General features: G+C 49.3%; 1 protein-coding gene across 1 annotated transcript in view; it reads left to right on the forward strand.

Annotated features, from left to right (window-relative positions):
• Positions 1-26,622, forward strand: part of PKD1 (polycystin 1, transient receptor potential channel interacting) — a 98,926-nt gene that overhangs the window by 37,985 nt on the left and 34,319 nt on the right. Inside the window, exons 2-16 of the mRNA XM_055709493.1 lie at positions 3,419-3,490; positions 4,597-4,668; positions 6,038-6,207; positions 8,276-8,944; positions 9,249-9,432; positions 13,167-13,381; positions 14,447-14,559; positions 14,641-14,767; positions 15,692-15,969; positions 16,446-17,195; positions 18,298-18,429; positions 20,055-20,230; positions 20,681-20,814; positions 21,399-25,021; positions 26,030-26,176. Of these exons, the coding sequence (XP_055565468.1) occupies positions 3,419-3,490; positions 4,597-4,668; positions 6,038-6,207; positions 8,276-8,944; positions 9,249-9,432; positions 13,167-13,381; positions 14,447-14,559; positions 14,641-14,767; positions 15,692-15,969; positions 16,446-17,195; positions 18,298-18,429; positions 20,055-20,230; positions 20,681-20,814; positions 21,399-25,021; positions 26,030-26,176 (6,862 nt within the window). The remainder of the gene's footprint in view (positions 1-3,418; positions 3,491-4,596; positions 4,669-6,037; positions 6,208-8,275; positions 8,945-9,248; positions 9,433-13,166; positions 13,382-14,446; positions 14,560-14,640; positions 14,768-15,691; positions 15,970-16,445; positions 17,196-18,297; positions 18,430-20,054; positions 20,231-20,680; positions 20,815-21,398; positions 25,022-26,029; positions 26,177-26,622) is intronic.

Below are 26,622 nucleotides of genomic sequence, written 5' to 3' on the forward strand. Positions count from 1 at the left end.
CCCAGCTCACTGTCGCGGCTGGAGGTGGCAGGCACTGGCATCCACCGCTGTTCCTTGCTCCTCCAAGCTGTCCTGTCAACAGGAGCTCTGCTTCCTTTGCAGGCTCTTGCACCCAGGAGGTCTGGGGAGTTTGAAAGTTGGGAGGTTTTGTACCAGTTTCTCATCAGATCTTGAAGGCAAGGGTAGAAAATAGTGAGGGAATTGGGCTCTGGGTTGTAGGTACCGATGGGCTGCCAGCTAGTGCCTGGTCTGAATGGAGTTCAGCAGCATCTGTGGGTGCTGGACAGGAGCTCAGGCTGTGGAAGACAAGAGGGTGGGAGCCAAGGTCTTGAGATCCCTTGAAAGAAAGCACGTGAATTGTAAAGTGACAAAGTGTCAGGGAATAGACAGGGCTTGGTTAATTACTCCAAGGGTTCAGAGCATCTCGCAGGCTCTGAGGCAGCCTCACCTGTGAACCGAGCCCCAGCTTTCTCCTTTGAAGCCCACTGGTGGAGCTTTTCTGCATGCTGGGCTGTGGGTCAGTGTTGGCTTTGGGTGACGGTAGTGGGTACAGGATAGATATGTGAGCTCAGATGGTATCTGCCTGTATCAGCTTGGGGATGTGTGTGCGGAATGGCAGCCCAGCTGTATTATCGGGAGAAGAGGAAAAAGGTGGAGAAGAGGAAAAAGGTGCAGGAGCCCTCTCCAGCCTTTCCACCATGACGCTGTGGAGGCTCACTGGGGCACCCCAGAGACACACATCCAAGTGGCCTGACACCCTCACAAGCTGTCCTGGCCATACAAAGCAGCGCAGTCCTGAGAAAGAGGGTTGAGGGCTGTCACTCATTAGTTTATGGGGCACAGCTCCTGCTGACCTTTCCTGAGCAAAACCTGCTGGCTGAGCCACAGCACCAGGTGTCCTGCACCCTTTGAGTGGATCACTCTTGTTCACCAGGAGCTGCTTCCCCTGTGTGTGCTGCTCAGTAGGCAGTGACATCTAGTGTCAGTCCAACACAGTGTGTAAGAGCGGCACCGCAAGAAATTACTGCCTCTGTTTGCATTTTACCTGTTTGAGGAAGCTGGTGGGAGCAGCAATGCTACTGTGCATCTTCCTGGAGCAGGTACCAGGTCACAGTCATCCCTGGTCCTGCTCTTGGGTAGGAATGAAGCTGACTGACCCCTGGGGGTCAAGGATTTGGGGTCTTAGCCTTCACTTACCTGAGTTTAAAAGCTTTCTCTGAGGTGAAATGGAAATAATGATAAGGGATGTTTGTAAAGGGATGGGGAAGGCTCCCAGCTATGGACCAGCCCCTCCACACCTGGCACTTGTGGCAGAGGGATGGAGAAGAGCAGACCTACCCTGCTGGAGTTCTTCACTTTCTACTAGCCAAGTAGCAAGATGGGAGAGATGAAAAGCTGCAGAGAGCTGCAGAGGAGGCGGCTGGGCTTGGGGCTGGGTGTCCCACTACCCTGCACGGCTCAGGTGCCTGCTTGTGCCATCTGTGATGGTGAGAGCTTCGCCCTGCTCTGCGTACTCTCTTCTCCATGCAGCCAAGTGGTGCTTTTGGAGAAGCTCTTCAAAATGGCAAAGCCCTGATCTTGTAGCAGAATGGTTTGTTTTGGAGGTCTCTCTTGTCTGGGCAAGGAGTAAGAAGGCATCAGAGGTGAAACACCATTTCCTTCTGGCTTGGGCTTGAGATGCTGCCTAAAAACCAAAATGGGTTATTTCCAAGTGTTTTAAAGGAGAAGAGAAATAGTTGTACTGGTCTCCCTGTAAGGTAACTGATTGGTGGTCTGATCCTTTCCAAAACTGGTCAAGTAATGCAAGAAGGTGCAGAGTCAGAGGAGCACAATTTACAGAAAATGCTCAAGCAGGAGTGGAGCAGGAGCCTCCCTGAGGAAGGATCTGACCTGGCTGGCAGCAGTTGGGATTCCAGTCCAAGCTATCTTTTGTGTTTGTCTTGCAAGTGGGAGCTGGAAACTGGTTTGGAGGTGACTTTCTTACCCGTGTGCAGAATGTGACTCTCATGTGGTCTGCATCACTTCAGCAAAGGATGCTCAGTATTATTTAACTATTGTCCCAGCTACCCTGAGACAAAGGAACACTGGCTGGATTGGGTATTTTTGCTAGCATCCTTTTTTTAAGTGTATTTGTTGAGCTTTTATTTTGCACATTTCTTGGACTTCCTTATTGGTGTTGCTGGTGAACTCTTCTGAATCGACTCTTGGCTTGGCAACGAATTCCCACTTAGCAAAATCAGGGAAAATAAACCTTTTAAAGAGACATCCATCCCTGTTACTTATCCCCAGTTTCCTGGAATCATACGTAATTTTCCTGCCAGTTTGGCAGAATTCTTTTCATTTGGATAAATTAAGTTTAAATGTCAGATCAAACAAAGAATTAACTGATTAGGGCATAAAAATAAGAGGTGAGACAGCGAGGAGAAATTGTGAGAGATGCTTGCAGGAAAAAAGGTGAGAAGGGAGGTGAGCAGGAGAATGTCTGTTGACACAGCACGCTGCGGCTGCAGTGAATCCAGCCCTGTCCAACTCCCTGGAGCTCTGCCAGAAATCCTTGAAAGATAACAACCATTGCATGGGCTCAGAATAAGTATTTTGATGCTGCTAGAAGAAGGTTTTGGCCAAAGGAGGTTCATCTGAAACCAAAGAGTGGAGTTTATTGGGAACAAGTGGCGACCTATCAGGGAAACTTTCACTTCTTAGCTGAGTGACATTTTAAAATTGAAAAAGAGGACATGGGGTGAAAAGAGCTGGACTGGAGGACAGAAACAATTTTATTTTGGATGAATTGAAGGCTATTGGTGTTACAGGGAGTGATCAGAGATTTTTTAGAACAGTGTTCCTTTTATAAAGACAATCTAACCTGATTTTAAATGGAAAATATTCTTTGTTACTACTTCTTTCCTTTTAAGCTTTTCCAAACAGAGACAAAAAGTAAAAGACAAAATGTAAAAGTTGAACACATCAGTTGTGTAACTAATGATGAGTTCTTTGGCACTAGAAATGGACTTGGAAGTTCCTCATAAATTTTTCTCTAAGTTAATTACTACTTCAGTCTAAAGTATTTTTTATTACTTCTTTAAACATATATTAGATGAATATTTTTGTCAAAGGATACATCAAACTTAGTAATACATTTGTCATGTCTGTAATTACTCTAGATACACTGCAGAATGGTATGCATATAATGATAGTTCAGATCTTTATCTACACATTATACAAAGCTTTGAGTAGCAAATGCTTTATAGCTGGGAAAGGTGTTTTCTTTGGCGGGGAGAAATGCTGTGCTCCAACACATCAAAACCCTCCAGTCTGGAGTCTGGATGGAGTTTGGAGAGAGGCTTTTCTAAGGTCTAGTAATGGAGGAATGACAAAATGAAGTTGAACGAAAACTGAAAATTGTGTTTTCTTTCTCTAGGGATCTTTCCAATAACAAGATCAGTGGTTTAGATGTTCAGATATTCAAAAGCCTGACTTCTCTGGCAAAACTGTAAGTACACATTCCGCCCTTCCAGTCCTCCAGCTCGCCATGCACATTTGAGCTGGTATCTAGAACACATGCTTGTGTTTCACAAGTTAGCCTTGTTCTTGCTTGACCTCATCTGTCGAGCCCCAGACAGATGTGTCCTTGGATTCCTTCCTCAAGGTATTTAGCTGCACAGTCTGGTGATTTGCTTACGGATGTTCAGAGTCAGGGAGGATTTGACCTGCTGTACTGCTAGGTGAAGAGGAGATCAAGGCAAGAGGAGATTTATCACTAAATCTGTGTTAGTACATGGAAAATGATGATAAAGCTGCGGTATCCAAATCCTATCTATCCTGACAAGGAATTAGGTACTGAGTCTGAGGGTCCTTTGAGGAGCCCAGCACTAGTGGGGGACAGACTCCATGTCTCACTGCTCTTCTCAGCTTGAGCTGTCCTGTTTTACTAAAGCTTTCCATACTCTGTGTGGGCCAGGAGAAGAGGAGAGCTTTGACCATTAGCAAACTCACTGGTTCACTGCTGATCAAATGAGTTTGCACTGTTACCTGCTGATGGTTCTTAGAGAAGATTAACTGTTTTTTAAAGAAAGACTGGACTGTCAGACCGAAGCAGGCACCAATACAGCTAGCACCAAAACCTGCTTTAGTGATTCCAGCTGAGTAACTGGCAGTCTGGATAGCCTGCCATCTTTACACCTCAAAAATCTAGAAGGAGGACTGATGGAAGGGCTTGGAGCACTGAAATGGACTTGAGCATGGGAATAGGCTGCCTGGAGAGGTTATAGAATCTCCATCCTTGGGAGATACACAAAAGCAGTCTGGACATGGCCCTGGGCAGCCTGCTTTAGGTGACCCTGCTTGGGCAGGGGGGTTGGACCAGATGACTTGGACCAGATGACCAGAGGTCCTTCCAACCTCAGCCACACTGTGATTCTGTGACTTAGTGCCTGGCTGGACATTTTTCTATTATATGCATGTGACTTTTGAGACTGAAGGTGCTCAGAAGGTAACTGGAACCCAAGCAGAGCTTGGGACAGAGGTTGATCCTGTGTGTGGGCCAGGAAGTTGTTACCAGCATGATGAACTTTCCTTTTCATTTTACCTCTTTTACAGAGATATAAGCCACAACAAGATTTCTACATTAGAAGATGGAATATTTGATAATTTATTTAATTTAAGTGAAATGTAAGTACATCCTCTTTGTTTCCCAGTTCTTTATTGAGACCTTTCCTTGAAACATCTCTTCCTTTCCTGGTGGGGTGGGATATGGTGCCGTCTGGGGGAGATCTGGGTGTGTACCTAACCAAGCAGCTACCTTTTAGACTCTCAAGTTCTTCCTCAAGCTGTGTCCTGCTCCTGGGTCCTGTTGGTGCCCTTCAAGCCTTATCTCTTCCTAGAAATCGCTTCTGTCTCCTGGATACTTCCGACCTCTGCCACTACCTTCTTGGCTTCTCTGCTTCACTCCCACACCAGCCCTGCTGAGGTTCTTTGGCTGTGCTCTGGGTCACACTTACCGTTCCTGTTTGTATGGTCACACCTTGGGACTCTCTGGTCTAATAAAAAGGGCACTGACCTGCAACGCAGGAGGCGCTGACTGAGGTGTCTAAGTCACTTGAAGATGTTCTCCCTAAGTGATCCACGTTCTTAGGTTCATAGGTTTTTTACTGAAGTAATTAAAATCTGTGGTGTTAGGTGAAGCGAGCAGAAGCCACATTTCCGGGAGAGATACATGAAGTCACAGCACAGAATGGCAGTTCTGCATCTGAACGAGCCAAAGGATTAACCCCATGCAGTTGCTCTTGGCAAGCAAGAAAAAACCTCAGCCACACATTCTTCCTGAAGACATGACACAAAGGGCATTTTCAGCTCTGCATTTTTGCTTACAAGTGGCACCGAAAAGACACAAAGGATCCAGGCTAGGTCCGAGTGAGTCTGCCCCTGCTGAGGCTGGCTGGCAAAGTGGTGCTTTCAGGGTGAAAATCCTGGGTTCAGCCCCTGTGGCAGCCCAGCCCAGCTGGCGTCAGCTAAACAAACAGCTTTCCATCTCTGTCCTGTTCACAGCTGAATGCCGAAGGCTGTAATTTGGATCAAGCTTAGCTGCAATTAAAGTTTCCATCTTTTCATTAGGCTGCCACATGGAAAGATTATCATTGACTTTGCATTTCTTTTTTGACAGATCAATTTTATTCTCTTAGCTATTTTTTAATGGAGCTGTAAATAGTCTCCCTTAGCTGGAGAAGCTGCCATTACATCCAATGGCTGTTAGATGGCAGACTATTTTAAATATAAGATTGTGTCTGTAATTCGCTTCTAATTGCAACAATTATTTGTAGAGTTAAAAAAGTACTTGAAGTACTTGCCTAATTCTAGCCTCTAGAAAAATCACGTTAATTATTGCTTGATTCCCTATTCATTAACCCTCCTCGCAGTTCTTTCTGAAGCATTTCAGTGGAGTGGCACAGATGGGAACAGTGAGGGATCTGCACACTGCTGTAATTAACACCTAGCACATGTCAAATTAATGCCTGAATTTTGTCTGATCTCCCTGTTACAGAAACTTAAGTTGGAATCCATTTGTTTGTGACTGCAAACTTTCCTGGTTGCCCCATTGGGTGGAAGACAGACAAGTGAAAGTTATTCAGGCATCAGATACGAGATGCGCCCACCCCCCTGAGGTGGCAAACCTTTCCCTCTTTGATGTCTTGTTCGTCAATGCTACTTGCGGTAAGGAAACATTGTGGGCTGCCGTGGGAGAGATGCCTAAACCAGTGGAAACAATGGTCCCGAAGGCAGCTGGGGATCACATCTAGACCTCTTTAGACCTCAAGCCACCAGTTCTAATCTAATTAAGCAAATAATGGTAGCATATGACTGATGCCTTAAGGGTTGAGTTGGTCATACCAGGGCTGAGACCAACAGACTCATTACAGACCAAGCTTCAGGCAGCCATCAGATGACACTAGCTTCGTGACCTCTGGCCTTAGGCTTTTATTCTTTCAGTCTGACTTTAGGCAGTGATAATCTCACTGAAGTTGATGGGACTTGAGGACATGCTAAGTTGAATCTTTGCAGGTGACAGGGCTCCACATCGGGAGTGTTGAATGAACGCTGCCCCCATCTACAGCCCATCGCCTGCTCCGGGTGCTTTCTGACTGCCTTGGCTAGCAGAAAGGTTGGACAGTGTTTAACAGGAGAGTGGGAAGGGGGAGCCCTAAGAAAACTTATCCTGCCTGGATGCTGAGCTACCTCTGAGTAACAGAGAGGAAGGGAGAGCGAATGCTCCCCCCAGCAGGCAGCAGGCATCTCCTTTAATACATGATGGGAAGGTGGAGTGATGAAGGCTGTGGGAGCCAGAGCTGGTGGGAGCCAGCTGAGCTGCCTGGTGAGGTGCAGTGCTCCCTGGGGCCAAAGCCCAGGTGGTGGTTGCTCCTCTTTCCTCAGCAAGGTTACCCCAGCCTTGCAGCACCTTGCAGGAATTATCAAGGAGACTAATACCGACACTGTTGTTCCCTTGATAATTAGTTGTTCCCCTCTTGAACTACTTTAAGTTAGTGTGGAAACAATAATGGGAGACTGTCTTCTCGGTAATTTAGTGTGATGGGAGTAAGCTGGGGACAGCCTGCCAGCTACTGACAGTTGTTACTGAGCAGCAGGGAACGAAGAAGTACAACCAGGCTGGTGTAAAAAAGCAAAGTAGTTCCCATGCCGTGGTCTTCCTCATGAGATTTTTCTTAAGAAAAGTGGCTCAATGTTTGCAGGAAGGCTGTGAAGAAACCCAGACAATTGGATGGATTTGATATGGGAAGATCACACAAGACTGGAGCTGTTGAGATGTTTGGGGGTAGATGTTGTAGCAACCAGCAGAAACAGAGGAGCAAACATGGCTCGGTTGCGTGGGCAGAATTGGAGAGGAGGCCAGGCAGTCCCAGCTGGGCTGCGGCTGTGCACATGGCGGAGGCCCTGCCTGTGTGTTTGTGGCAGGGAAACGTTGCTCCCCTTGCAAGGCAATGAGCAGGAAATAAAGTCCAGGGAATTAGCTGTTGCTCTGAGACCGGGGCTATTGTGGCTGCCATCGTACATGCCTGCATATCCATGCATATGTGTACTTGTGCTCACTGTAGCCAGGCACATGTTCCCATGAATGCATACATGTGCGTCCTTCTGCACCCCTTAGGTGCAGGCTGTGTGTGGCGTTGCCCTCTTTTCTAGCACCAGATATTGTCTGCAAGTCAGTGGGAAGCTCTTTGCTCTCCCCATGGAGGAAGATGGCTGCAGTGTCTGTCCAGCTCTGTCATGGGCTTGGTGAAGAGTCCGATGGTGTTTCCCCCGTGCCCCATCTGCTCAAGTGTGTTTCCTTATAGACTTTTTGCTGGAAGTCCCAGGCAGCATGCAGTGAAACATCCTGCACCAGACCAAGCCAAGGTACAGCCAAGGGACAACCTTTTGTCTTGGTCTTACTTGGTGGCTAGTCCTGTGGGCTCCTTTGAGGGTCAGACTCAGTGGCTCCATGTCCCATAGGACTGTCAGGCTCTCTAAAGACCCATTTTATTTACTGAGTGTTGCTGCTCCATAAATCTGTGTGACCAGCTTGTAATTTCTGTCATCATTAATTAGCATAAAGAGTTTGGAAATTGTCGCTGAGGGATTAAAGGCTTCCCAGGCAAGTCTCAAAAAGGAAGTGCTGGGAGTAGGAGCTGCCCAGGAGAAGTCCATTCCCAGGAGTGTGGGGTGGCGTGTCTTGGAGGGTTTCACAGTGTCAGTTTGCAAGAGGATCTTCTGTTCTGTCCCCCAGGAGCTCAATACATAACGTGTCTGACAAGCAACCACACAGAAGGGACTGAATTTGTCATCCTCTTCACATCTGTTCACCCTGGGAACCTCACTGAGGAGACTTGCAGTGCCCTCTGTTATGCTGAAGATCAGGAATATGGAGGTTTCAGCACCCAGGAGCAGTGTTTGTGTGGTACTGCCCATGAAACAAACTCTTCCTACGGTTGTTTGCCATTTTGCACTGAGCATTTGTCCGGGCAGGCCTGTGGTGGCCCATCACTCGTCCCCTCTCCCTTCCAGGCACAGCTATCTGTGTCTTTCACAGGACTCCAGCCCCGGTACAGCCTACGCCAGGCCGTGCTCTTCAATGTCAGTATTCCCATTGCTGTCAGCACTTTACTGTGGGAATTTGGGGACCAGACAGAGGTTCTCAACACCACTGGAAATACAGCTGTCCACATGTATGCCTTACCTGGCCAGTACAATGTCACTGCCACCATCTCTGTGGGCACCAAGGTCTTATACGTGCAGGCAGAAATTGAGGTGGTGGCTTCACCCCAACAGTTAGAACTGCAGTGTCCTTCCTTGGTCAAGACTAATGAGAGCCTGGACATACGGATCCGCAACAGAGGTGGCACAGGCCTTGCAGTGTCGTACAGTATCACCGCAGAGGCTGGGGAGCTGGGCAGAGGTAAGCAGGGCTGGCTGGCTGGGTGCTGAGCAAGGGAGGGGTGGCAGTGGGTTCTGGGCCTTCCCTTTCCCTTCCTCCCTAACGAGGAGAAAGGGATGACTCCTCTGGGGCTCCCCTGACTGACCAGGCGGTGTTTTGCACTGTCCTAGGCCAGGAAGATGACTGCACAGGGTGCATTTCAACAGCAAAGGGGATTTATGGGCTTCAAGAAGGACGAGACATTCCTTCCTCACTCCCTGGATTGGGTTGGGGTGTGTGGTCCCATAGAAAGGACATCATGCGTGTATTCTTCTACCTGATGCAGCCGTTCACCCCCTGTGTCCCCCTGATGGCTTGGTTTTCCCGGGCAATAACCACTGCTATCAGCTGGTGGTGGAGAAGGCTGAGTGGCTGGAGGCCCAGCAGCACTGCCAGGAGCATGGCAACGGAGAGCTGGCTTTTGTGAGCAGCCCTGAGATCCAGAGCTTCTTGGTTGCTCATGTCATCAGGTAAGCGAGAAGGGTAAGAGTTAAAATTTCCTAGGGATGAGTCTTGTGTTCCTGGGGTCACATTTGCAGAGGGTCTGGAGGGAGGGTCCTGCCGAGCCTGGTGGCAGCCAGCCAGGCTGGAGAGACACACGGGTCCAGGCTGAGTACGGGGAGATGGTAGGGATGAGGCTGGTGAACAAAGAGGAGGAATAAGCAGAGCTTGAGCCCTTGCTGAACTTGGCTCCTTTGCTTAAAGGCTGTGGAGGGAAGAAAGGGAACGGGGCAGAAAGGCTGGAAGTCAGAACTGGGAGTTGTGGGATTGCTTCTGGTGGGCATCTCCTACTCTACTTTGGTGCCTGTGTGTACATCTGAAATGGTGCAGGGTGGTGCAGGGTCAGGAGCAAATGGGGCTGGGCCAAGCAGACCTTCCACCTCAGAGTTCAGCAACATCTGCCCTCTGGGGCTGGGCGATGGAGAGGGTCTGTGCTTGTGTCCATGTGGCTGCCAAGCAGGGCCTGAGGGTGACCTTCCAACCAGCTCCCTCCATCAGCAGAATTACAGCTGGATTGCCCCACGTGTGACACTGTGGCGTTGAGCAGCCACTGTAGCAGAGCCCAAGCCAGTCCTGCAGTCCTGCCCCCGAGCTGGGATCCCACACCCTTCCAGACATGGCTGCAGCCTGAACCCAGACCCTTTCCACTCTTCTTTTGCATCCTGAGGAGGAGCAGCACTCCTCTCTGAGTGTCAGGCTCCAGCAACGTCTGTTCCACCTCAGGACTTGGGCTTTATAAACAGAGAGCACTGAAAGTGTCAGCCTTTGATTAAATCTGCTCCTCTCAGAGCACTTTCTGCAACCAGCCATCTTGGAGAGAATGACCAGGAGAGCTTTCAGGGGCCTGATGGCTCTTGTCAGCGCTCCCAGATGCAGATATTGGAGATGGCCTCTTAATAAACATGGCCCAGAAAGCGCATGCAAAGGGAACAGCTGCGTGTGACGTAGGCTTTGAACAGTCCTGTTGAGGGTCTGACATCCCCTTCTTCCCAAACTTGTATCCTTGCCCTGTTCCTTTCACACTGGGATTTATCCTGAGATTGCAAACACGTGGTCCCTGCTCTGGGGAAGAGGAGTCTGTCCCTCTCTGTGGGTTAGGAGCTGGTCACTTGGTGCTCTGATTTATCAGGCATTGCGTGCAGGGCTTTTGATGGACTGCAGTGCAAGGAAATCATGAGACCTCAGAGGGGAATGAGCCGCCCAAGCTGTTTCCCAGCTGCTGCCCCATGTTGCTCTCCTCCCCAGCCCCCTTTATTTCATGTATTTATTTTATTAATCCATTCAGATAAACATGAATGAGGCAGTTCCAGGATGCGATTTCCCTGGTGATAAAAGACAAATCAGCCGAGCTGCAGGTTTTTGGAACATGCAGCCTCCATAGTTTCTTGTGGGAAAATGACAGAAGCAGAAATCTGTTTCCCATTAGAACATGCGACAGCGAGGACTGCTCTCTCCTCCCCTTCTCTCCTGCCGTTTGATGGCCTCCCCAGGAGCAGTATGTGCTGAGCTGGTCCCCTCCCCACCTCCAGAAGCTGAGTGCTCCAGCCCACACCCCTTCCAGGGGACCCCGCTTTCCCCTCTGCGGCAGCGCAGGGAGCCCCCCTCCTCTTCCAAGCCTCCTTCAGGCTTTGTTCTGCTCCAGGCAAGGCAGCATGGTCCATGGTCCTTCCTCAGAAGCAGAGGGGTGCTCACATCTTGCTTCAGAGAAGGATGTCTAGAGTTCTCTTCTTCCTCTCTGCAAGGTAATGGGCCAAGCAGTGGGGCAGGGGTGGGAAACAAGCCAGACACCCTTTTTCTTTTTCCCTTTTTTTTTTTTTTTTTTTTTTGATGACTTGCAGTTAGATCATAGCTGGAATTAGAACAGGAAAATCTCTATCGAGTTTTACTGGTGGCAGCAAACAGGCGGTTTCCTAGCCCATTCTCCCTAATCCCCTGCCAGTGGTGCGGGAGCAGAGCACAGTGGTTATTTATTTTTTAATCTTATTTGCAATGAAAACTACTGATTCACAGAACAGTTATTTTTGTTGTCGTTTTTCAGCATGACCTCATTAATCATTTCATCTGGCATGAGCCTAGTGGTGGAGAAACACCAATGATCTTCCTGGTCTGCTTTCTGCAGAGCAGTTGTACCACGCAGGGAGCACACTGGAGCAGAGGGGCAAGACGTAGCAGGACTGATAGCAGCCTGCAGGAGGGAGCATGGAGAAGAAGCTGGGGGCTTTGAAGGGTGCATGATGAGGCTGTTACCCACCCCCCAGAAGTTAATATGGAACAAATGCCTCACTTTCTGCTGGGTGCGATTAGAAACAGTTGTCCAGGCTGTTTGTGGCTATGAAAGACCACTCAGCACTTTCCACCAGAATCTCTGCTGGGATTCAGCCAGTTTCCAAATGTGGAAGGACATTTCATCTTCCTAAAATGATCCTGGCAGTTTCTTGTGTATGTGGGGTTCATTGGCCTCTGCTGCTGGTGTTTTGTTCCCCCACGGCTGCTGCCTTTCAGGAGTAGCTGAGCATCTCCACACAGCTGCATCAAAGAGAACAGGAGCTCTCGTGCCTGGCACCATCCGAGGTTTAATCCTGCACTGGTGCCAGTTCCACTTGCAGTGGAGAATTGACTAGTGCCAAATTCCACAGATCTGCCCAGATGAAGCACAGATTTTCTAAAGGATGCAGCTTTTTCAGACAGTGTTTTGTATGACCATGCTGTTCCTCTTAAGTTATGACTCAATACAGGCTTAGAAGTGTCCATGAGGGTCATTTGGAGTGCAGTGCAGGCAGGCTGTTTTAACAGACTGCTCTCCTGAGAGGGGTCTGACGTTCAAGTCAACCTGCTGATACTCCTTAGTTTGCAGCTAGTCCCGCTTCTCTGTATTGTGTGGGGTTTACTCTTTACGCGGGAGAGCTGGTCTCAGCTTTTCCAGCCCCTGTGAGTGGCTGTTGACCCTCTGTACCCTCAGATAGCATAGTGATATTAATATATTAATACGAAGAAAGCAACTCCGGCTTGGGGAAGGAGATGTGCAGTTTTAGAGTCCTGGGAATTTCTGAACACACTAAAACCTTATGGTTCTCCTCTCCAGCCAGTGCCATCTCCTGACCCTGTTTCATTACCCTCACTGATGTCTTTGTACCAGTTGAGGCTGGTATGAATCAGTGTTCACCAGTATGTCACAAGCTCTGTGGTGCCGATGGAGCCTTTAACTTGTAAACTGAGCAAGTGAGACTGGCATTTTGGGAGTGGGGTGACTCAAGTTGTGGGACAGTGATCACCAAGCATCTGACTCAGCTGCACACAGTGGTCCCCTGAGCTGCTTCTCTCTCCCAGCTCCGCTGCACTGTGGTGTGTTGGTGTTGGTTGCTCTGTCTGGATCCTCTTGGCTCAGCTCTCCCCCCTGTTTGTCAAAGGGCAGGTGGCTTTCTGTAGCTCTTGGGACAGAGGTTTGAAGGGCTGGTAGACAGCAGGATGGTGTGCCATGAAAAAGCTGTTACTGAGGAGCCAGGTTCTCGTGGTGGAATGGATACTGAAATCCTTCAGTAACTACAAGGCTCTGTTAAATGCAGTCTGTGACACCCAGATGAAGCTGTTGTTGTTAAGATGATTATTTTTATAGAGAACCATAGATGGCATCAGTCCCAGATCTTTCTAATACTCATGATTTCCTGAAATCCACCCCCCCCCCTCCTTCTTTTTCTGTTTGAAGGAGCCTCGATGTCTGGATTGGGTTCAATGATTTTGCAAGCACTGGAGCACAGCAAAGAGGTGAAGGATTTAACCTGGAGAGCTGTCAGAACTGGCTGCCAGGAGAACCACATCCATCAAATGCTGACCACTGTGTCCGGATGGGCCCAACAGGCCAGTGTAACACAGACCTGTGCATGGCCAAGCATAGCTACGTCTGCGAGTACAAGCCAAAAGGTGGGCTCTGCTTCGCTCCTGCTGTCTGCTGGCCTTGTGGGCAGGCAGGTGTCCTGCTCACTGGCATGTACCAAGGAAAAATAGAGCTGCTCTGGGGGGGTTGTCCAGAGCATCACCCTAGATCAAGTGGGACTGGCAACAACCACAATATTCCCAACAGAGGTTTGATTGATAAACTTTCAGAAACTTCTCTTAGCCCAAAGGGAGGAATTTGGCCCACTTTAATCTTTGCCATCAACAGAAGTAGAGAGGGAAGCAGAGCTCTGAGGCAGAGCTTTGGAAATAGCTTTTCTCTCTTATTTGACCAGTCTCTGCGGCTGCTAGGATCTGAGGCCACGGTGCTGCCTTGGTAACTCTTGCTGTCCTTCTGTGGCACCTTGTAGTCTGAGATGTTGGGGTCTTGTGAGATCATCAGGCCTCGGAGATCATTAGGCAAGGTTTTATGTCGTATGCTGTGCAGGTTTGTGTTTATGCAGCCTCCCAGATCTTCCCAAATGGTGTAGGGAGTAAAAAAGAGAAACAGAAAGGACATGAAATGTGGGAGAAGATTTAGGTAAGAAGGAAGAGCCATTGCTAGGAGGAGAGCTCACTGGCCCTAGTAGGAGGGACAGCATCAGCTGTCTGAGTGCAGTCTGCAGAGCCTGACCTGGCTGTGAATGAGCCAGAGGTGTTTGCCTGGTGGAAACCAGCTGGTTTGGGCCACATTTCTCATGAAGTGCAGGTGGGGAGGGAGGATGGGGAGTACACCTTGTGCTCAAAAAATCATGGGATTTTGGAAGGGAGAAGTATTTGTAGAGTTCCTAGAAGTCAAAAATGCTGAGAATTGCAAATGCAGACATCACTTGTGCAGGATGAGAAAAATAAGAACACCTGTAAGAAGAAGAAGGAAACTATGGGATTACAGCAGCTACTTCTCCGGTAAAGCTGAAGTTACAGATTCCTGAGTGATCCAAGCCCTCTACAGCTTTGCTGGATGGTTTGAGCAAGCATGAGCAGGATGGGGGGAATAGCTTCAGGCTTTGCTGAGTCTCCTGAGCTTTGTTCACATATTTCCTTTGTAAACAGGAGTTCTCTTAAATGCCAAAAACTTCTTTGTGGGAGACCCTGTGTCAGACACACATGAGGCTGTGAAAAATGTGACAGAAGATGCGCTGTCAGCTCCATGGCAAGCTGTGGAGGTAAGAAGGGTTTGCTCATCCTGCTGCTGCAGAAGGTGCCCAGGAAAATGCAGGCAGGTGAGAGCCTTGCTTGTTTTGCAGGTGATGGTGTTCCCTGAGCTGGCATTCAGGCACGAGGGATATTTGACTGCCCTGGAGTTTGTAACACAGGATCTGCATCAGCCCGTTCAAGTGAGGTTCCAGGTGCATAGACCGATAGATGGAGAAGGTGAGGCATCTCCTCTCAACACTTGTGATATTGTTAGAGCTGACACCATCAGAGCCATGGCAGGCTAAGTGTGTGTGGCCTTCTTGTGGCCCCTCTGTCTTCAAAGGTTCAGACATGTGGTTCCATTTTTTGAGGACACTACAGTGCAAAATCTGCAGGTATGGTTGGACATCCTGAGATGTCCAAGTGCTTGTCCTGGAGAAATTGATAGAGGGAGAAACTTGTCTTAGTGTGTGAAGAAAATGTGGGTGTAAGGAACATATGTAGAAGTGAGTTAATCTTCTGAGCTATACTTTAATACTTTGGGAAGACATGACATGTCAAATGTTGGGAATGTGTTTTGGTCCATCTAGTCCCACAGGTTAACAAGGAAGAACATTTTAGTGAGCCCAATTCTTCCTGGTAGACGAGATAATCTAATAAGCCTTTTATTCCTTGTACAACAGCTCAATAGTCACAGTTTTGGCAACAGTTAATTTTGCAGCAAAATGTTTGCTATTGCCATAGGGTTGGCTGGTTGCAAAAGGATATTTTTTGACACTGAAAAGCTGATACTTTGACATGGAAACTTTAACTTAAGAAAAGTTGCTTAATGTGTTTTCAGTGTCAAAGCCAGCTCTACTTTTGTTTGGTCTTGCTTTGGCTTGAACATAGATCTCTTTTAGATTGCATATTGGTGTGTTCTCACTGGAAAAGAGGCTAACTTTGTTTTTAATGACCTTCATGCCTTTGTGAACCTTTGCAGTAAAACAAGGACACTTGTCTTATATAGCACCATGATGTGTTGCAGTTGCAGCTTTTACTAAGAGTGGAGCCATCATCAGTCAAAGTGGGAAAAAATGGGGAATTTGGAGCAAGGGACAAGTGCGCTAGAAGTGTTACTTGTCAGAATGTGATTGTTGCTTTCTCTTTCACTTCTTGCAGACTACCAGGAGGAAAAAAATGCTACAGAACCATTCTACACTTCTCAGGATGATGGGAACTGGACACTATTTGAATGTCCTCCTGGTTTCCAGTGGTGTCATTTGACTAATTTGTGCTCATCGCTAAACAACTGCTGCAACGCAACTGAGTGTGCCAACAGTTCTCTTGCCAGCAGCTCTACCCCCGTTTCCCTTCAGCACAGTGAAAGCCAGCTCAGCTATGAACTCATCGAGGAGTTTCTCTTTACAATACCAGCTGGCCCTTCTTCCCGGTATCTGGTCAGTGTTTATTAGCTGCTATAACCAGTGCGTAGGTGGGGCAGTTTTCTCCTGAGTGCTTTCGGTAAATAAAGAATTGTTCCCAATTTTCAGATGGAGATGCCAAAGTCCATTCAAATGAAGTGACTTGCCCAGCGTCACACGTGCCACCGCTTTCAATCTTCCCTGCTCTAAGCCATGGACTCCCGACAGTAACCTGTTGCAATAGCATAGCTGGTCAAAAGGCTGCGCAGATTTCCTGGGCTGTTCCCGTTGCACTTATGCAGTGGGGATAGAGCATAAGGCTGGCTTCTGTGTTAGCGCATTTAATTCAGAGTGACCAATGGTGAAATGTCTCCCTGTGCTGTGTTTGCATCTGCAGCTTCCAAGTTGGTTTCCACTTGGCAGTAAATCCAGCTGTCTTGCCCAGGCAATAGTTGGGTGCTGAGTGCTCTTGATTTGAGGCATTAATCCAAAAATGTCTCCTCTCTCTGCAGGTCACGTTCAGAAAAGAAAATATATTTGTCAGGTCTGAGGATGTCTTCAGTATCCAGCACAATGCAGGCTTGGGCTTACTCCTCCAGTGCCAACCAAGTACCACATCCCCTTACAGAACCAACGTCTTAAGCATAAACTCTTCGGAGTCGGCACTTGGCTTGTCTGACGGCTTCATCGGTGCCACCTGGATGAACAACACTGTTTGTTCTCTCCGAGTTTGGTACGCTGAGGAGCAGCTGGTCCCGGTGATCAGCTCCCACAACACGGGGCTGGAGCATCCAGGTCGCTACACGGTCAGAGCCAGCGTGGACAACGGGGTCTTCAGCACCAATCTGTCCTGCAGTTTCTGGGTGGCTTCCCAGGTGTCAGGCCTGCGTGTCATCCACCCCGCTCCTCAGGGCGGCAGGGTCTACCTACCATCCAACCACACTACCCTGGTCATCAAACTCTCCTCAGGGGTGAATGCAACAGCTAGCTGGCTGGGAGACAACCGCACCTTCCCCTTCGAGGGGTCCTGCCCAGCGGCTGTGGCCCTGCTGACAGCAGACTGTGCCAGGGAGACCAATGACACCTGGTTTGCAGTGGTCAGCCTGAGCGGCCTCAGGGAGGGGATGAGCACCCACACGCTGGTTGCAGAGAACACTGTGAGCTCGCAGAACATCACTGTCACAGTGAAAGTGGAGGAGCCTATCCGTGGGCTGCGGGCCACCCCTGACCCTGAGAGCAGAGTCCTGCTAAATACACGAGTGGTGAGTGATTACTGCTGCTTTTAATTTGTCAGTAGCATTTTTAGCTTTTAAGACTAAGGTGGTGTGTTTGGCTCATGAGGAGGGCAGGGGCTCAGCTCCACGGTGGTTGGGTGTAGCTCTGCTTGCTGCTAAGCGCCAGCTCCCAGGCCATGCAGACAGCGCCGCTGCAGGCAGAGGCATGTGGCAGAAAGCACTGGTGCTCTCCAGCAGGAAGACAGCTCAGCTGTACATTCACTTGGGTTCCCTTAGAGGTAAGGCAGTACCTCCTGTGAGGTGGGTACTGCCTTTCCAGTTCCACAGAAAACTGGAGGCATTATAAAAAGCCAGTATTTACCTTCTTTTGACTTGTCAAGGTAGTTATTCCTTTAGGTGTTAAGATTTGCTCTACTAAATCCTTACATCAGCTAGCTGAAGCTATAAAAATGTTTCATCCATCTGTCAAAGTCTTGGAGTTACTCTGGTGTTTGCAGTCTTTTTTTCCTCCAATCCCCTGTCCCCAGAGCTACAGCTGAGCCCTAGAAACCTGTTCAATAACTGCCCCTTGGTATCTGTGAATGCTCTGTTCAACCTCTGGCTGCTTACGGCAGAACCCTATGCCTGCAATGCCTGATGGTCTCACCCTTCCTGGCTGCCACGGTCTGCTCAGGAGGCACTGTAGGAGTGAGGAGGGAGACTATCCTGTCCAGTGCAGTTCAACCATTTTAGCCTTTGGGTCAGGCACCGTCAAGGGATGAGGGTCAGAGACTCATCTTACAGGTGTAGCTAAAGCTGAGTTGTTTCTGCAAAGATATGGGAAAGTTTTTTAGCCAGCAAGAAAGAGACCTGATCACAAGAGCAGAGCACTAGGATGTGGGGGCAGGCAGTATGTGTTCTGCCCCCTGCTCTGCTGTTATTTATGGAGTCAGAGTCTGCATTTCTTTATCAGCAGCAAAGCCACAGATGATCTTGCACCTCTGTGTCATGCTTTGAGGGCAGTGTCTTACAGGTGTGTGATGCCTCCCAGTCTGGCTCTGCTCCTTCTCCAGTTCAGCTGGAGGTCTCCTGGGAACTGCTGTGCATGCTTTTCTCTTGCACTAGTATAAAATGTTCTCATGCCTTTCAGAGCTACATCCCTGTGATGGAAGCTGGGTCAGATGTGACTTTCCGATGGACAGTAGATGATAAGCCATCTTTCACTTTTTACAATGTTGTCTTCAATGTTATCTACCAAAGCCCAGCTGTGTACAAGCTTTCGGTAAGCCAAGGCCTTTCCCATAATACCATTTCAATCCTGGGTTTCCATCTCGTCCCGCAAACTAAGCAGGAAAAGCAGCAGGGAGAGGAGAAGGCAGAGATGAGTTGAGAAGGTTTTCACCTAACAAGCTCGCCTACTATTTCTCACTGAGCTGCTCTTGCAAATGCAATAGTAAGTTTCTTCCTATTCTTCCATTACAGCTGACTTTGCTGTCTTCCTCGTCTTTACTTTCTCCTCTTTTCTCCATGTTCTCCTTTCTGTTCATGGAGTGTCTGTTCTTACTCCTCCCCAACAGGAATGAAGCAGGGAGCCCTGTTGCAGGGTGCCAGCCACTGCTTTGGCAGGCAGGAGACGTGAATTCAGGCAGAGGCAGGATGCAAATGTAAGACTTTCATAGGCAGCACAGAGCTTCTGCCACAAGCTCTTCTGGTCTCTGTCCTGTTCTCTCTGTGCTGGTGCAGGCTGGAACACTGGGCTTTGTCATGACCCAGAGGAATGATAGAGCAGAGAGTCTGGGCAGAGGGAGGTATCTGTTGTGGAACAGGAGTTTATCCCTGGCCAGAACATCCTTCTGTGTCATGCCCTGTACTGCCACGCAGAGTCCTGGTCTGGCTCCAAGCTGCTTGATCCGTTAGCAGGGTAACTGCTGGCTTCCTGAAGAGACACCAGCCCTGGCTCTGAGGGCATGCTAGCACTAATCTGCTTGGTGCAGCACTATGCTGAGTAGCACTGATTTGCTGGGTGAAGCACTCTGCTGACAAGCCTGGATTGCTTTCACTTACAGAGCTGACAAGGTGGCATTAGGCTAGGGTCTGCTGGATTCAGTGGAACAGACCCACAGAAGCCAAGACATGAACTTCTTTTATCTGTTGGGGTGGGAGGTCTCTGCTCAACTGGGTTTGAAGGATCCTTTCTGTCAGCAGCTCAGCTCTCCTGCAGGCGAGGAGATGGCAAGATGCTTCATTATTAGGTGCCTTGTCAGTGTTAAATGCCTATATAACCTTGAGGATCCTGTTCTACTTCTGTCATGTCTCTTCAGTCTCTTGCCTCCCTTTCCCTCCTCTGCCCAACTTTGCTTTCCCTCTCTGTGCCCACTGCACCCAGGACGCTGGAGCTGCACTTGGCGTGCTTTTGTGAGTTTCTCCCATCCCCGCTCTCTGTGCTTGGAGGCACTCATCCACCACTGTCCTGTGGAAACTGGGTGGCTCTTGCCCCCTCGGTGGCAGCAAGTGCCTGGGCTCAGCAGCTGGGGACTGTGCAGGGCACCTCAGAGCAGGCAAAAGGGTAACTAGCAAGTTCAGAGCCAGAGGAGTCCCCACATGAGAAGATCTTCTCTTGTCCTCTTGCTGTAGAACCAGTCAGTCTTGGACTGACTTTAGTAGTGAAGATGTGGTGGTTCCAGCAAGAGGTGGCTTCACCAGGTAGGTGACCTTCCAGTCCATGCTGCTTTCCAGTGCCATTCAGGCTGTTGCCCCTGTCTCACTGTCCCACAGGCCGCTCTTCTCTGACCTTACCTGCTCGCCTGCCTGGTGGGACCTCTTCAGTACAGTGAAGCCCCACTCTCAGGAGAGGGCAGCAGGGAAGGGTGATCCCAGATGCATTCTTTGTCCCACTGTCCTTCCCAGCTCACCGCCTCCAACCACGTCAGTAACTTTACGGTCAATTACAATGTCACGGTGGAGATGATGAATAAGATGAAGAACCTGACTGTGTTGGGTGTCCTGCCAGTCCTCCCGCAGAACAGCACCGTGGAGCTTACAGCAAGAGTTCAGGTTGATTCAGCTGTGGATGCTCTTTTCCTGTGAGTCCTTTGCAAGTTGCCCAAACTTAGGATCTTACTATGCATAGCTTACCAGTCTTGCCTGCACTGTTTCTCTTCCCAGGGCCAGCTGATGTCAAATGGCCCATTTCTCCGCTGCTGTCTAGTTAATTTGAAATCTCTGCAAGCGTGGTTCAGTCACACTGGCTGGGACCTATAGTTGAGGCTGAAATACTTTTCTTTTAAAGGATTGCAACATTGCTTTAATACTGGGTTCTTCCTCTTCTTACTTGTGCTGTACTCCTCTCACAGCAACAGTTCTGCAGCACTGGCCTCAGCTACTGCTCTGATACTTGGCATTACACTGCCTGTGGTTTTTCTGGAAACCCCAGGCCTGAGCCTGAAAGACAGTGCTAGGCCAGGCCAGTGTTCCTCTGGGATTTCCATGAGTTTCCTGCTGTGCTGTGTAACACGGTTTGCATGTTTCTCCAGGTGGGATTTTGGAGATGGTGTCCAGAAGACATACCTGTTCCAACCTCCCTACAACAAGTCTTTCCTTGTTCCTGATCCCAGTGTGCATGAGGTTGTAATTGAGCACAACGTTTCACACGTCTATCAAGACCCAGGTATGCTCAGGACAGTTCTTTGGGGAAGAAGGGGCTCAGATATTTTACTTGCAAGGGGGCTATAATACACCTTCAAATAAAACAATGGCTTGAAAGTCATTACCTCGTTCCTGAGCAAACAGCCAGAGTGACTGGGAGTCTCCAGCAATTGCCATCCTCTGTAACTGTTTCCAGGAGAGGTTTGTCCATGTTGTAAGAAGCAAGACCACCACACACAGTCCCCTTTTTGGGCAGTCACAGCAGACAGACGAGTGGCAAGTGAGCTCTGTGCTGATGGGAGAGGGTAGGGAGCGCTACTGTGGGCAGCAGGATGGGGGTCTGTTTTGTGAGCAAACAGAAAAAAAATCTTTTCTCCATATCTGTCAGACTGGCTTCTTACTTGGTGTTTGGTCCTCACATGGATGGCCTGGGTGTAATTCCTGCTTGTCCTGGAGCAGAGGAGCGAAGCCCAGGGTGTGCACAGTGCAGAAGCAGAGTATCTCCCTGCAGTCCCCGTCCTGCTTCCCACACTGCTGCAGCACTGAGCAAGTTGTTGCGCAAGCGTGTCCTCACCACTGGTCTTTTTCTGCTCTCTTCCAATGCAGGAGAGTATGCCTTGGTGGTTGTCGTGTCAAACCAGTTTGAGAACCTCACCCACTTGACCCCAGTTCACATCCACAGTTACCTGACTGATGTGAAGATGGAAGCAGAGGAGGATGTTTTAGTTGTGAACTGTCCGGTCACCTTCAGAGCTGATCCATTGCCATCTCCTTATGGCGTCGTGTACACCTGGGACTTCGGGGATGGGTCCTTGCTGTTCACAGAGAGCCAGTCTACAGTGACATACAGCTACCCCAGAAGAGGGGTGTACAACATCACTGTGACTGCCAACAATACCATAAGCAGCGTGGAGACAGTTGAGCACTACCAAGTGTTTGAAGAGATAACTGGGCTTCATGTTTCTGCAGATGAGGCAGCAGAGCTGGGAGCATCTGTGACCCTTAATGCTTCCGTGCAGACGGGGGACAGCATCACCTGGATATTCGATATGGGGGACGGGACGGTGCTGAGGACTCAAGTGCCAGTGGTAGAACACGTGTATGTAAAGGACATCAACTGCACCGTGAATGTGACAGCTGTGAATCCTGTGAACTCTGTCTCCCAAACTGTGCCCGTTAGGATATTTGTCCTGGAAGTACTCAAAATAGAGCCTACTTCTTGCATCCTTGAGCACCCGGACGTGCAGCTGACTGCATATGTGACAGGAAATCCTGATGAATACATCTTTGATTGGACTTTTGGAGATGGCTCGTCCAATGTCACAATCAGTGGGGACCCTGTGGTGATGCACAACTTCACCCGCAGTGGGACATTCCCCCTCTCCCTGACTCTCTCAAGCAGGTTTAACAAGGCTCACTATTTCACCAGCGTCTGTGTGGAGCCAGAGATTGTCAATGTCACACTTCTCCCTTCCAAGCAGTTTGTGAGGCTTGGTGAAGAGAGCAGCTTCCAGGTCAGTGCCGTGCCTCTCTACCAGTACCGCTACCGCTGGGATTTCGGGACCAATGAGTCCACTAGATCGAGTGGGACTGAAGTGACCTACACCTACAAGAACACAGGGGTCTTCCTGGTCACAGTGACTGTCTCCAACAATGTCTCTTTCAACAACGACACAGCGTTTGTGGAAGTCCAGGAACCGGTTGGGGTAGCAAAGATTGAATATAACGGGACAAGTGTTTTGGAGCTGAACCAGATCTACCTGTTCTCTGCCAGCATGAATGGAACCAAAGTGAGTTACTGTTGGGACTTTGGAGATGGCACTACCCAGCCCGGGCAAATCGCCGCCCACTCCTACAACAACACGGGCCATTACACTATTAGTGTGGTGGGCCGGAATGATGTGAGCTTTAATGAGACCGTCATTGATGTCACAGTGAAACGGCGGCTCCAGGGGCTGACCATCAATGCCAGCAGGACAGTGGTGCCGTTAAATGGTTCAGTGAGTTTTGTAGCCACACTTGTAGCTGGCAGTGCCATCCGCTACTCGTGGATCCTCTGTGATCGGTGCACTCCTATCCAAGGCTCGTCCACAATTTCCTACACTTTCCGGTCCGTGGGCACATTCAATGTCATTGTGACAGCAGAGAACAAGATCAGTTCGTTGCAGGACAGCATCTATGTCTACGTCCTGGAACAGATTGAGGGGCTGCAGGTGGCTAGCAGTGACCTGGTAGAGGACATCTATTTCCCAACGAACAAAACACTCCATTTGCAGGCAGTGGTGAGAGAGGGAACAAACATCTCTTACAGCTGGGTAGCCCAAAGGGATGGCAATGCTGTGCAGACCTTCACTGGGAAAACCTTCTCCTTGGTTGTCCTAGAAGCTGGAAACTACACTGTCTATCTGAAAGCCACTAATATGCTGGGATGTGCAACTGCTAACAGGACACTGGAGTTCATTGAAAGCATTGGTCTTTTAAAGCCTTGTGCCTTCCCCAACCCAGTTGCTATTAATGCCTCTGTTAACATAAGTACCACCATAACCAGTGGCACTGGCATCACGTACATTTGGTACCTAGAGGATGGCTTCTCTCCTGTTACTTCTGAACCCTTTATTATACACTCCTTCCAAAGCCCTGGAGTGATAGAGGTCATCGTTGAAGCAGAAAACAAGCTGAATTCAACCAATGCAACAATTCCTATCTGTGTAGAGGAGGTCATAGAGGGGCTGAGTATAGGGACTGCAGAACTGGACTGTAGATACGTCTCATCCGGCTCCACAGTGGTCTTTGAGGGGGAGCTGCAGAAAGGGACTGAAGTGACATGGCTTTGGGAGGTGCCAAATGGAACGCTGACTGGCCAGTCTGTGGCAGTCATGTTCCCCACAGCAGGGTTTTATACAGTCTATCTGAATGCATCAAATGACATCAGCTGGGCTCTGGCCAGCAGGAATATCTCAGTGCTGGACAGGATTCAAGGACTGGAAGTTCTTGCTAGCAAGAAGGTGGTGGAGCCAGGGGAACAGGTCACCTTTGTGATCAGGATGTTGTCAGGTACCTCTGTGAGTTACTTGGTGAGCATAAGTGGGGACTACTCTGTGGTGCTCAATGGGTCCAGGTACACGCATGAGTTCACCAAGAGTGGCGATTACTTGGTAACTGTGACAGTGCAGAACCAAATCAGCATCGCACATGCCCAAGTGCTCATCTCTGTCCTGGAGGCCATCCGTGATGTCAGGCTCCTGAACTGCTGTGAGGAAGGCATACCCACAGGCACGGAGAAGAGCTTCCATGCCCAGGTGGGGAGTGGCTCCCGTGTGGCATTCTCATGGCAGTTCTCCCTGTGGAAAGAGAAAGGACGATCTGTGGTCACTGTGGCAGGAGAGAGTGTTTCCTACACTCCAGAAGCTGCAGGGCTGCTTGAGATTCACCTCAATGCCTTCAATGACTTGGGAGGTATCAATATCACCAGAACCATCCAAGTCCAAGACCCAATAGTCCAAGTCTCCCTCACTGCCTCCAATGCCTTTGTCAACAGGACAGCACTGTTTGAAGCAGCAGTGGTGCCCAGCAGCAGGAGTGTTGAGTTCTTGTGGACCTTTGGGGATGGTTCTTCCACTCAAATGACCAGGGTTGCAGTGGCCAACTATTCTTACGTGAGCCCTGGGGATTACCTGGTGGAGGTGAATGCCACCAATCTCATCAGCTTCTTCATAGCCCACCTCACTGTCACTGTCAAAGTCCTGGAGTGTGAGGAGCCAGAGGTGGAGTTAGCCTTGCCCCCTCAAGTAGTCATGAAGCGGTCCCAGAGGAACTACCTAGAGGCACAGATTGACCTCCGAGGATGCATCAAGTACCAGACAGAGCACCTGTGGGAGATCTACCAAGCACCCAGCTGCATGAACTTGGATGACTCCAGCAGGATCCGTCTGCCAAATGTTGATGTGAACAGGCCCCAGCTAGTTATACCAAAGCTTGCCCTGGAAGTTGGGAATTACTGCTTCATTTTTATTGTCTCCTTTGGAGACACCCCACTGTCCAAAAGCATCTTTGCCAATGTGACTGTGATACCGAGTAAGCTGGTCCCAATCATTGATGGGGGGTCATACCGTGTATGGTCCAACACTCAGGACTTAATCTTGGATGGGGAGAAGTCCTATGACCCAAACTTGGATGACGGTGAACAGACTCCGTTGTTATACGATTGGTCTTGTACATTCTCCTCCAAGGTAAGAACAGTTTTGCACAGCCAGAGAGGGTTTGGGAGCCACACAGCAGCTCCGCTACAAACATATGTCTGGGTTCAAATGGTACTGGGGGAAGCTTTTGTGAGCATCTTTAACAAAGCTGCTCTGGAAGGAGGGTTGCAAAGGTTTCCCATTTCCCAGCTCAGGATGGTGGTACAAAAATTGCTGTGAGGAGCTGTGCAGTGTAGCCTGCTGCAGCCCGGTGCTGCAGTGTCCTTTGCACGGCAGAAGTGTTGGCACTGGCAGCTGAGGCATCCGCGTCACCGCTGCCTCTGCACTTGGCCTCTGGTTCGTGGTTTCAGTGTGGCCACTCCATAACCTGAAGGAATTGCCGAGCTGCTGATTGCAGCCTGCGGGGCTGAGGGCTCTGCTTCCTCACCTGGTAACAGTTAAATGTCTTTAATTTCAGCAGGGGCTGAAGTTAGACTTTGGAGGAGTCGAGTGAGCACAGGTCATGGTCACTGTGGGCACAGGCAGGTCACTGTCCTCACATGCTGAAATAGTCTTGACACTACGGTGACAGAAGGGCAGGGGAGAACTGCCCTTCAGATTCTTACGGGAGATCCCCCTCAGAGCATTTTTGATTGAATGTGCAATTCTTTTGCTGGTAAAATGTCATTGTTTTCTATCTTTACCTCAAAACAGAAAGTTGTGGAGTGTGTGTGGCTTAGACTTTTGAGTTTAATGTGAGCTTTTTGTGTTGTTTGGCAATGTTTGTAAGCTATTTAGTGAAGAATTAATTGCTGTAAAATAAGAAATTGATGCTCAGATGAAACACAGGAGTATTCCAAGTATTGCTTACTAACCTGAAGAATAGGGTAATGTGCTTTATTGCCCACATGCCACCCCATTTCTCCCACCCCAGTGGTGGCATTGCACAGTAAGATCTGTAGCAGTGACTTGTGTGAACCTGAATGTTTTGGCTGTGGACTAACCTGATGTGCACCCGTACCAAGGAGGGTTTGAAAGTTCTTTTCTCCTTGCAAGCAGAGCTCGGCTGCAGGGTGCTCTCTGAATTTCAGTGCCAAGGAAGGAATTGTCACAATTTCCAAAGCTCTGTTAGAAGCAGATGTGGAGTATACGTTCGACCTCACCGTCAGGAAGGAGGGTATGAGTCCTGAGGCAACAAATCAAACCGTACGTACCACAGACAACTGTCGCTTTCTGTCCTTGTGTGCCTGTTGCTGGAGACAGCCGAGCTGGAAGTCCATGGCCCTTTTCATAAGGAATTTTCTAGAGGAGAGCGCTGCTGGCTCGGGACAGTGGCCAGCTATGGGTGACTTCCCAGGCTGTGTCCCCTAGCCCCATCTGCGAGCCAGTGCCAGTTCAGCTGGGGTGGTGGAAGCTAACACTACCCACCTGCCCCAGCCAGCATGGGAAAGCAGGGGAAGCAGATTTTAGGGCATCGCTGGGGCTCCCTAACCCATCTCATCCAGGTCATTGTCAGGAACCGACATAGGTATTTCTGTGACACATTCATCTTACGCTGCCTTGGGCAGCACTTTCTGCTTGTCCTGCCAAGTCCTTTTAGTTTCTTCCTTCCTTTAGACCTTGCATTCATCCGTTCATCCCTTTCTGTGCAG

Source organism: Falco cherrug, chromosome 4, assembly GCF_023634085.1.
Source record: "Falco cherrug isolate bFalChe1 chromosome 4, bFalChe1.pri, whole genome shotgun sequence".
Taxonomy (NCBI): Eukaryota; Metazoa; Chordata; class Aves; order Falconiformes; family Falconidae; genus Falco; species Falco cherrug.